This window comes from Tyto alba, unplaced genomic scaffold, assembly GCF_018691265.1.
Source record: "Tyto alba isolate M040663 unplaced genomic scaffold, T.alba_DEE_v4.0 Super-Scaffold_41, whole genome shotgun sequence".
Lineage (NCBI taxonomy): Eukaryota > Metazoa > Chordata > Aves > Strigiformes > Tytonidae > Tyto > Tyto alba.
The window spans coordinates 9,965,489-9,977,676 of record NW_024881317.1 but is presented as its reverse complement, the minus strand read 5'-3'; the positions used below and the strand labels follow the sequence as shown (position 1 = coordinate 9,977,676).

Below are 12,188 nucleotides of genomic sequence, written 5' to 3'. Positions count from 1 at the left end.
GGTCTTTTCATAGGTAAAAGGAGGGGGCAGCTTTGTTGAAATTCAGCCAGCCAATTGACAGGGTTTTTTGTTTGGTTATTTTGAGTCATTAAGTTGCCTGTGCCAAATGCAGGCATGTTTTGTGCCACATAGCTTGCTTAAAATTTGAAGTATTTGGGTTTTTTTAGGGTTTTAATAGAAGTAATGACTTGAGGGTTGCTTTTTGATATTAAATACTGCCTTCAAGTAGCTTTTTTTGTCTTCCATATGTCTTCTCAATTTTTCATTCTTTACACTCAACAAATAAATATGCTAGTAAAGATAATGTGGGACTCTGGCAAGAACTTCTTCACCAGCCAGTCTTTGTCTGGTAGCCCAGTTCATAACTACTCCAAAACCATTTGTATTCCTTTTTAAAACTAGTAAGTCTTTGAGACTCTAGCACTTGTCCCAGTGCAGTGTTACGTAAGCAGATGTTATTTGGTAATGATTTAAGAGGCCCAAACAAAATATCACTTATATATACACATATATATATATATATATATATAAAATCTTCAAAAAGTTGTATATTAATGTTCTGTAAGTACCCATGCAGATGTTGGATTCTGCATTTGAGTCTCATCAGACTTCCAATAACAGATTTTTGGCTCTACATACAGGCAATTCAGATACTGCCTTTAAAATGAATTTCAACAAGTAGGGTGGTGATTATAGCTCTTACTTTTTTTCCTTATTTTTCTCAGTACTAGAGAGGTATGTGGAAAATCATCTGCTTTCATGACAGCTAAATGTCTGCTGCCTTTCTCCACTCGGCTTAGTGGTTTCTCTGTTGCAGTTTTCTAAGTTACCTTTATATTTTTAACCCAGCTGTCCGTCTCGCAAGAAAGAGTTTGTCAGTGATACTACACAAGATGTGGTTGCACTTTGTGAAAAATTTCCAATGGACAATCAACTTTTTATGTAATAAAATAATGGAGCAAACATATTGGTGATTTGTTTGTTGGTTTGGTTTGTTTTTTTGGTGTTTGTTTTTTTTTTTTTTTAGATAATATTAATGTATACTGTGTGCCTTATCTGTTTTACTGAAAAAAAAAAAAATCAATTTAAATTCCTACCTAAGATAGTACAAGTGCATGCCCTGTTCTTGAGGGCTTAACATCATCAAACAAATATGTAGGAAATTTGACATTTAAATTGCCAGGACCAGGGCCAGAAGCCCCAACAGAAGTACCATGTGCAGGAAGTGAATGAATGCTGGCAGTTGAATTTGTAACAAAGCATCCTCAGCAACTACTAAATCTTGCAAATTAGGAAATGCAAGCAGTGTCCATATTAATCTCAAACAGACGAGAAGCGCAGGTGCCGTCACTATCCCGCTGCCGAGGTGTGGATGTGAGGGTGCGCTGAAGTTCCCTGTGACACTGCGCCTGTTACCAGCCTCTATCTGCTGCGCAGTCTTTGCACACACCATTTGCTACCAGGGAAGTTTGTAGTTCCCATTTCTTTTGCAGCTTCTTTTTGTCTTTAGCTTTGTTGCTGTACTACTTACTAGGTGAAGTACCTGTTTTTTAAATTCTATCCTTAAGTCTGTTATGACAACACTTATAAACTACAGCAGGATTTCTGATCTTGAGTGGTCAAAGTATGTCTCTTCTCTGAACAGTCAGCTCAGCCTTGACTTCAAAAAGACTTTATGTTCCTGTCCCTGTTTCTGAACTCAATTTTCGTGCTAAAATTAAATCTTAAATTAAAATACTTTTTTTAAGATATAGAACAGCCTACTTTTGTCTGATATTTGGCCACTGTTCTCGTGGGATTTATAGTAAGGCTTGGAAATTATTTCCAGTCTTTATCTGTGGCTCACTTCCTTTTCTATTTAAGGAGTAACAGTGTTTGCTTTTTCCAAAGGTTTTTTTAAATTGCATTGGATGTTTATAGAAATTCAAAGAGCCCATGCCTGAATGATGGGGATGCCCCTGTTTTTACAAATGCCTCTTTCATTTGCGCACTCATGTTTCTCGTTCTTAAGATTGCCATCCTACCATGTTGATACACTTCTATTTGATAATTCTTACTCTGGGATAAAATGAACTATTTTTGCTTATCACCCTTTTCTGTCTTTCATACCGTCTTTCATACCATGCCATTTTTACAGGGACAAACCCCACTGAATGCAGGTAATACCAAATTGTCAGGAACATTAGAGCTGCTTGGATTCATGAAGGAAAAACACTCCATGTGAATTTTTTGGTGGTGGTGTTTTTTTCTCCTCCAGGAGAGAAGCCAGAGAATGAGGGAGTTGGACACACCAGCTATGTCAAGAAGAACAGGTGTCTGCAGTGTAGTTTCTGATTAGTATTTAAAAGGTTGATGTAACACATTACAATCAAGCATTATATGGCATACCAGCCTTTATCCAAAGAGCTGGTAAATGCTTTGTTTCTTTCCCATGTGATGCTACTTAATAGACCAGTATTTTTACTGTTGACACTGGTGTCAGATGGGTTATGAGTGGCATTGTATCAATGGATGTCTGTAATACAAAACCCAGATCCGTTAACCATCATTAAACTAACAGGAATAATTGTAATAAAGGATTTCCACCCCAAAATTGGGATATATATGTGGTTGGTTTTTTTTTTTTATTTATTACATAGGCATTGATATTTGTGAGAGGGAAACGGGACAGTTAAAGGAGCTTCAGCCTCTTCCCAGTCTTACTGGCAAAGGCCAGCAAATATCTGTTCCTCCAGCACATGGTCTTGCTGTGCAGCCCCTGTGAAGAAGAGGACGGTCCTCGTGCCAGCTGCCTTCCCGCTGACCGCTGAGCCCTTGCCCCTCTCACTACGTGATGGCAGAGTCTCCCCATCTTGTGAAGCGCTGTAATTCATCCCTTCAGGATGCCTGCGGATACCCTGGCTCTGAAACAGCAGCACGGAGGTGACCTGTGCTGGAATTTCTCACGTTCAGGTGGCTTGGTGCCTGCTGAGGCTGCAATAATAATCCTGTTGGCAACATCCTTGGCCTGAACATGGAATAAAATGGGGAAATAATGTGTTACTTTTTGACACTTCTCAGAAACAGAAAATGTTTATTTCTTGTTCCAGAATTACTGTGCCTCTGTTGCAGTTGGACAGAAGAGACTCTAAATTATTAAAGAATAGGAATTAGAATGCTCTAATCCATGAGGCTTATAACCAAACCCCTCTTTTTTTTCCCCTCCTTTTGTAATTTAGTGGTACCTCCAAAAAAACTGTGGCCCCATCTTTCCTGCCTATAACATCTGTTGCTTTAAAAGATGCTTTTCAGTCAGTAGTGTCTGATAATAGTCTGGACTTCTGTGTTGGTGACATGCCCACCATGGAAACCACTGACCAGAGCATTGAGCACTCATGAAATCGTTAATATTTAAATGTGTTCAGGTGCCTCCGTTGCCAGCAGTGTTACATGTCTGCAAGTCTCTGTGTGCTTTGCAAAGAAGTGAACAGCAAGACCCCGGCATTCGCTTGCGAGGTTCAAGGCCATTAGCAATGAGAAGTAGCTGTTTATTGAACAGCACCATGAAGTAACCTGGATCTTGCTGTAACTTATGTAAAGTCTTCTTTGTAATGAGGAAGTCTGTTATACATGAATAATTGGATTGAAAGGTTGTATTGAAAAAAAATACTGTGGTTGAGCACTTGCTGAATCAATAAACAAATAAAATAAAGCTTTAATATGTGTATTCATGTGATCACTGCTTATTATTTCCCAAATCCATGGCTGCAAGCCGTCCTGTATGGCTTTTCTTTTAACTTGTCCTCAGTGCAGTTTTATTTCATTCAACTTTTTTTTGCATGAAATATGTCAGTTTTCATCTCTTCATCTAAAATGAAATCTCACAAGTATACAAAATAGTGCATGCTTTAAATTACACAAGACTTTTGTAAGAATATTTTATTATTCATCCTGCCCATTGTATCCACAGCCATACCCTGCGACTTCTCAACCCTTGATAGTCAGCTGTTGTCTTTCTGGTGCTGTAAAACATGTTAATAATAACTGTGTGAACTTTAGATACTTGCAGTTACAATAGGATGGAGTTGCCAGGGAGATTAATGGAAGCAGAGGCATGTAAGTGTTTTGGCACTTAAGACAGCAGTTGAGCAGAAGATTTTGAAAAACTAACTTTATTTCATTTAATGTGGGAAGCAGGTATTTTGTTGTGTAACCTAACCAGGGTGCCTGTTCCCACATAGCATCACCATTTAAGCCATATGGCTCAATTCTCAACCCAAGAATACATTAGTTCCATAATGTGGTAAGTCAGGATAGTCTCTACTTTCTGGGATGAGAAAATTAACTTTAGATTTGTAACAGGGAAAATCATATCCAAATGATGTAGCAGTACCAGTTGAATATTGGAGATGGACTACGGGAAAGCAGAAATAAAAGTCAAATCAGCTGCATTAATTTCCTGAGGTGTCACTATCAACTGACAGACCCTTGGGTTTTAGGTGAGGCATCTGTGCTTTAGGAAACATTATCCTGTACTGCTCATTCAACACTAACACGATAGAAGATGAGATGAGGTTACGGCTGTGCTGAGAATTTTGTCATGCTCTCACATAACACCCTTTGCCAAAGGAGGAGAGATACTTGGTTGTAAAGGGCTTTCTCTAGAACACTTTCCCGTTGAGCCTCATTACTGCTTCCTAAGCAAAGGGCCCTTATTTTGTCTTAGTACCGCTCCTGACTGCTGAGCTGCTCCAGCTGAGACACAAACTCAGAAACTGCAAATTATTCTATTTGCAAAGTGATGGAGGTCACCTTTGGGTTTTAAGGTTATGCAGTGAGCGTACACACTGGATTCAGCTCTGTGGCTGAGGAATCACCACAGGGAGGAGCTCCCGAAGGTGTGTTTTGTGAAGAACACATGCAAGAGGAAGGAAAGGGTGTAGCTGCAGTGGTGGTTTCTACACATCCCTCCCCCATCTTTTGGTCAGAAAGAAGGTGGTGTGACAAAACAGCCTCTGCTCCAGCTGCTGGAATGGCCCATTGGGGCTGAGCGAGCCTGGACACATCAGAGCAGCTTCAGCTTCTGGTGGGGGTGACGGGCTGGCTGGTCCCAAGAGCTGCACGAGGTCTGTAAAAAGCACTTCGTTTGGGGAACTGGACAACCAGTGTTTCTTATTGACCAGAGGCTTGGGGAGAATCGGAGCCCTGTGAAGCAAAGGTGGGAGCACCCCTACCCCGTGTAGCTGCGAGCAGAAGCCGTGGCAGCTCCGTTCCCTGCTGCTCAGGAGAGATCAAATCAGACTGTGGCACTCGGCTGGGAATACTACTGTCATGCTGGGATAAGGTGTTTATTTAAGAGCCAAAATCTGTGTTTTTCTTAGCTTGTGATTCAACCCATACCCTCTTTTACCATTGCCCAAAGCAGCATCTAAAAGAAATTAAAGAAACCCCTCCTGGCTGCTCTCACCGCCCTTCCCTTTAAAAGGCAGCTGGAGCTCGGGCTACAACGCTGATGTCTGACCCTGGCCCAGACACCACGCGAGCTCACGCGTTTTAACTAAGTTTCCCCGCGTGGCTGCTGGAGCTCTGCAAGGCCGCCCACACCCCGTGTCCCCACGCCAGCCGCTCGGCACCCCCTCCCCGCCACGACACCAGCCCAGCCCGAGGGTCCCCAGCCCCGCGCTGCGCCCGGCCCCGAGGAACGAACCCCTTCCCGCCCAGCGCCGCCCGCCCGTGGGTCACCGCGTCCGCGCCCCACGGCCACGGCCCGCGGGGGGACACGGGGGACAGGGGGAGACACGGGGGACACGACGACGACTGCGCCCCACGGCGGCCACGAGAGGGCGGGCGCGGACCGGGAACGGCGCGTGCGGCGGCGGCGGGGCGGGGCAAGGCCGCGTGGGGGTGGGGGGTGGGTGTCACCTCACGTCACATCGTGTTAGCTGATAGTATAGTATGGTTACCTATTTAATTTATATCCGCTATATAATATATGAATTATACAGCTGTAAAATATGCTCTATTTTTATCCTTTTTGATAACAAATTATTGTCATAATGACAAATATTGGCATACAGAAGACAATACCTTTAATGTACAGTGTATTCTATATATTCATGGATAAAATTTATCTAGGCTATATTGAAATATATACATATAACCAAAAAATTACATTATAACTGTAGTACTGGTGAATTGTATATGGTTCTGTATAGCTTGTTGTTAGTTCTAACAGCTTTATATAATCTACACACACACCCCTTATACACACATATACAGACACACTCACATAAATAGCCACACACACCCTTGCCCCTTTATACACATACACACACCTCCCCTACACACAAATACACCCTCCTCTTCGCTAGACACGCACACACACACACACACACACACACACGCACACAGAAACAAGGGCGCAGTAGTGATGGCTTCCTGTGGGCCGGGGGGGGGTGAGGTGCAGAGACCCTCTTCACACCTCCCTTCAACTCCAGCAAAAAATCAGTAATGTACTAATATAAAAGAGTCTGTGTATGGGGTGGGGGGGAGGGTGTGTGTGGGGTGTGTGTATATATGCATATATCCACATATACAAGAGTGTGTGTGTGTGGGTGCGCTTGTGCCCGTGCATGTTTACATGTGTATATACAAGCCTGTCTATGCGTGTGTGTGTGTGTGTGTGTGTATGTGCATGTGTGCACACGCATATAAAAGCTGTGTGTTGGTGTCTATAAGCTAGTGCATGTGTATGTGTGGGTACGTGTAGGCGTGGATCCGTGTAAGCGCTGGGTGTGGGGTGGCTCCCGGCCTGCCCCCCCCCCCCCACCACCACCCCCCCACCGGGGGCTCTACAGGGGCTGCCCGTGGGCAGGCCCACAGCTCACGGCTGTTCCGTGGCCTTTCGGAGGCGCCTGGGACCTCCCCGTGTCCCCACTGTCACCTCTCTGTCCTGCTGCAGCCACCAGCTAAAGCCCTGCTCAGCCTCTGTAGCGCTCAGCATGAGAGGCTTTCATCTTACCACACAGTTAAATAGATGCTTCGTTTTTGCCCAGTGCTGCTGGAGCGATGTGAGATTTCTGCCATAACTTTCAGCTTTTTTCTTTTTCTTTTTTTTTTTTTTTTTTTTTTCCCCCTATGGAATTGATCTGCAAAAGTCCAATATATCAGTAATTTCAATCTGACACGAGTAGGCAGAGTGCTTTTTTGGTTTCCTGGCCTGGAGGCATTAGGTGGGTGATCTCCTCTAATGCACTACTGTTTAAAAATCTGTGATTGTATGTTAGAAGTGCTGATTGCTGCCACCAGAAGATCTCATTCCACTTTCAGAGCCTCCAAACAGTTTTATAGCAGAGTCTGACCAACTGGCATCATCCCAGGGTAGAAAATTTACAGTCGAAGTCATACTTGACCTGATAGTGAGATTCTCATAAGCCTTAATAGCTGCTCTCTACAACTTTATGTGTGTTTTATATATAACTTCCAAATATATTCTTACTCCATGGTCACCCTATTCAATGAAAAAAGGTTTTGTGGACAGGGGAACAAGATTTTTCATCTACTAACAGTCCCCTACCTGTCCCAAATACAGCCCTTTCCCATGTCTGTCTACTGTAATATCTTGGATCCTGCAAGTGTGCCTGGGCAGGCAGTGAAACGTGCTGCAGTCTGGGTGGATCAACCAGCAAATGCACACAGGGGTAGTCTGGCCCCTTGTTTTTTGTCTTTTGAAATAAGTAGGGAGCTGGGTACCTTTCTCTCAGATGCTGTACTAAAAGTTGTGTGTGTGTGTGTGTGTGTGTGCGTGCGTGCGTGTGTGTGTGTGTGTGTGTGTGCGCCCAGCAAACACAGGTTCATTGTTAGAGAGACACTGAAGAGACAAGAGACAAAAATAAAATAGGAAATTTGCATTGAATATTTATTTTTATAAACATTGTGTACTTCAAACAACTACATGTTATTTCAGTTGTAAGCCACAATCTGTTGGAACCAACATCCCAAGAGTTATTGTCATCATAAACCAGACAGTCAATGCATCACCATGGTCTGCGGTCATAGAGAGCTTTCAAGTGCAAAGCAGATTATCAGAAAATACATATTGCCGACCTCCTTAACAGCCTGGACAATGCTAAACTCCAGTAAAAATGCTTCATATGTCTGCAATTTAGTTGTCTTAGTGCCATTGTAATAAATTAATAGAAAATATATCTTTTTTCATTGGAAAGTCTATAAGAAAATGTACAAACATCTAACTCCGAAAAAGGACCAGCTGTTTCGGCGACAGGTAAAACAAGCATTCGAACAGAGGCAAAAAACCCAAACATCCAAACAAACAAACAGACAAACAAACAAAATGCAATCAAAAACCCCCCCACTCTACCAATGGCAATAGTGTAGGCAAACATGGAAACATTTGCAGTAATAAAACCTTACAAAGAGGGTAACTGCAGCTTGTGCAGGGACTGTACAGGGTGTACAAAGAACAAGCACTCAGGTAATTCACTAGTCAAAATGTGCACGTGCAGTTTCTAGAACAGTCAAAGATTAAAAAGTAATCAAATGGCACAAAACTATTGCTGACTGGTGATGGTATTAGGCTTCGTTCTGTCTTCAGCGCAACCCACTGACTTCATCCCGTACAGGTCGACGGGAGCCCTTTGCACTGCACAGGCGTGGCTGCCCCCTTACACCGCTGCGATGCTCCGCTAGCCCTCGGGCTCAGGGGCCGCCGTGATCCCGCGCGCCTGTTCACGGCGTGAGACCAACCCTCGCTCCAAAACAGGCCCCATGTGACACGCTTTGAGTGATAGAGCAAGCTACCTAAAAGTTTCCTTCTTTTAGTAAGATGACGTTTTTTTAGGAAAGAAAAAAAAAAAAAAAAAAAAAAAAAGTTCTTCCTAGAGCCAAGCCTTATGATTTCACCCTGAGAATTCCCAAAATAGTAAAATCAAAAGCTATGCTTTAGCACGAAGGCAGCATGCTTGTAGAAGCTGAAAAAAACAGTCAAGGGGATAGACACACACCCCCGCCCCCCCCCCGGCATGATCCTCCCGGGCATTTACACACTTACAGAGGGCAGGAGAAGGGGAATCGCTGGCACCACAGAGAGCAATCCCTGCCCCGGGGCTCATACAAAGCCAAATCCCAAACCAGATACATTCTGAGGCTGCTTTCCTGCCCACCGTTTGTTAAGGGCTCATGAAAGAAATACTCCTGCGATGGTCCATTTCTTAGAAGCAGGCATGTTCTGCTAATGCCAGTACAATGCTATCAGCAGAATTGCCTCCGGACAGTGCAGGGGTTTAGGTGACCCAGACTAACGTACTCAAGGGACTTCTTTTTAATATGTTTGCTCGACTTCAGGGATCTGGCTCTGTTTTGGCTATCAGAGAACATCAGATAAATGATCTTTGGATAATCATGGCTGAACCATAAGCGAGACTGACTTTTTCAAGGAACAGCCTGTGAAATGCACAAACCACCATAAGCTATTGGGGGAATAAACAACCCACCTAATCTGACTTTTACAAGTGTTTCCCATTCATTCTGGAAATGGCACAAATGCCCAAAGAGCATCCATTAACAGACTTTTGTTGAGAGGCAAGGGAAGGAAAGCTTGGCACTTTTTTTTTCTTTTTTTTTTTTTCAAAATACAATATACATGACATTCAGTGAGTTCAAAACCACTATATAGTAAGACTGAAAAGAACATTTCCAGTTTCAAAACCCAGGAGAGGCTTGAGGGGAAGGTAACCTACAGTACTATCTAAATTTGCTCATGGTTGTTTTGACTTTCAGAGCAATTGATCTAAACCAGGCCTACAGAGTGCAACACCTGCCCAGCCTTTGGAATGACACACAAAAATCCTTGCTCTTTCATTCTAGCTGCAAGACAGTGTTTTGGATAGTGTGGAATAAAAGCAACTTAATTAAATGGACTTTAATTAGAGCAAAATGAAGTAACCATCAGCAACTAGAATAATTTCTGTAGCAATGGGTACAGGCAGAGACAAAGTGGGGAAACAAACCCAGATATTACTGGCAAAATTGACATTCTATGTATGTGCTTTGAAAAGCTCGTCATCCTGTCTTTTACCCTCCGCTCTGCTTAGATTTCTTAGAATAGCCACAGCTTCTGGAGACGCCTTCATGGCATTTCTGAGCAACAGACAGAAATATCACCGAACATTAGAAGTGCTTACAATGTTTTACAAGCTGATGTTTAATTTCCCAGCTTCGAGAGATGTCCTCATAGGAGTCCTGATTCACATTAATCTGCCTTCATTACCCAGATATTGCTATGAAGAAGGGGGAAAGGAAGTACAAGACATCCAACTAGTACATGGGGATTCCCAATCTAATTCTTCAGCTACCTGGTAAGACCTCTGTCACCTTTCACTGAGATCTCTTGTAACTCTTCCAGGAGGACCAAGACACTTGTGCCCTTAAGCCTGAGGACAGGATCAGAAAGCAACACAGCAGAGCAGCCTGATCCCGTTCCCTCTGACCTCCCTGGGAAGGCGAGGACTGCTCACCCTGTTTGAGGCTGAATAAGGCAAATCTCAGTATTCCCAGTTAAAAACTGGAAGCCTTGAACAGGATGGATTTGACTGGCCACCATAAATCCTCCAGACTGATCCTGAACATTATTATGTGGAGTGACTGTGTGGGAAAGGCTGAGAAAACACATGTGCTAATTGACATTGCTTTCCTTCTAGCCTACAGCTGCTTGTTGAAGGAAAACTTCCTATTTGAGCAACTACTATTAAAAAAACCTTGATCCATAGGAGAATTGCAGTTTTCTGAGCAAGCAGGAATACGTGGTTTCGTCAGTCTCTGCCAGCATGTTTTATCTGCTCCTTCTCTCATCTCTTCACCAACTATGTGCCATGGGTTAGCATGTACAACACAGATCCCAAAGAGCTTGATCAAATGTCATAGAATCTTTAGGATAAATTCTTAACTGTCCAGTTATATTTCCCAGCATCTAGGTAATCATATAAATATACATTTTCTATCTTAGATTTTCTACCAGCCTTTGAATTGGCATTCCACATTTATATGAGCAGCTAGTTACACTATGGAAACAAAAAGTGTTTGGACAACTTAGAGGCTGGTAAAAGCAATAATCCTCAATGGCCTGCAGACCAAGAACTCCCCTTTGAGAGGCAGCATGTAAGCCCGTCTGTCACAGGGGTGCTGATAAAACCAGCATCTTGTAAAACAGGTCAAACCTTGCTTAGTAACACGAGAGTCAACATGGCACCAGTGAGCAAGTCAACCGGCGAGGAGCTGGTGATCACAGAACATACACTGATCACAGAGGAAGGCTTTTCTCTCACATGTGGCCACTCTAGCTACTTACAGTAAGATTTCTTTTTGAACAACAACAACAACAACAAAATGCTACACCTCTGGAGCAGGCTGGCAAGGTGCCTGCGGTGAGCAGTCAGTAGTCCGTCCCATGGGGGCAGTGCTGGCAGCCAGAAGGCAGAGCAGTGTGTCCTCATAATTTCATTTTCTTCACCACAGGAATTGGCAGTGCTTGATAGATTTTAGCTGAGTCCTCATTAGTGACCAGTTTCACCCAGGCAGGGCGGAAGCTGCCTTTGAAGCCAACAAAAGCCATTTTTTCTGCAAATCAGAGCAACTATATCAGGAGTGTGTCAGGGCTGCACCAGAAAAGCACCCATGTGTGTGGCTACACCCCATGGCTGGATGGATGCAGGTGCACAAGTGCACACAAATTATGCGACAATTATGCATTCTCCAGGTATTAAAAAAATACGTTCCTAATGAAGTTTAATTAAAAATTATTTGCATGTTCTATGCTTTCTTTAATTAACAATATGTGATACATAGCAGAAGAGAAAGAGAGAAGGAAAACCCCTTCCTAGCAGTCAGCTTGAACTATCTGTTGAAGCTATTATTATTTGCGTGGTGGTTATACTCAAAACCCTTTCCTGCTTCGGAAAGGTGGGTGGACAATGAGAGGACAACAGACAAGACCTACGTTAGTGAGTATAACACACGTGCACAAGAGGAAAGTGTGCCAAAAGCTTGCACTTAGAGCTGATTAGAGCAACGTGCACAATAGAGAAATATTCTAGTACAATATGTGATGCTTTGAAATTGATATGCTTTGTGCCATCAAGTCATAATTTTGCATCAAGAGAAAACCAGATAAAAATAATTTCAGACAAGTGAAA

General features: G+C 43.1%; 1 protein-coding gene across 2 annotated transcripts in view; it reads right to left on the bottom strand.

Annotated features, from left to right (window-relative positions):
* Nucleotides 1-7,871: 7,871 nt before the first annotated feature.
* LOC104363625 (cell migration inducing hyaluronidase 1) overlaps nt 7,872-12,188 on the bottom strand; it is a 117,549-nt gene continuing 113,232 nt past the window's right edge. For both annotated transcript variants that reach the window (XM_042803818.1, XM_042803819.1), the window contains exon 29: nt 7,872-11,613. In XM_042803818.1, coding sequence (XP_042659752.1) covers nt 11,486-11,613 — 128 coding nt within the window. In that variant the 3' untranslated portion in view covers nt 7,872-11,485. The remainder of the gene's footprint in view (nt 11,614-12,188) is intronic.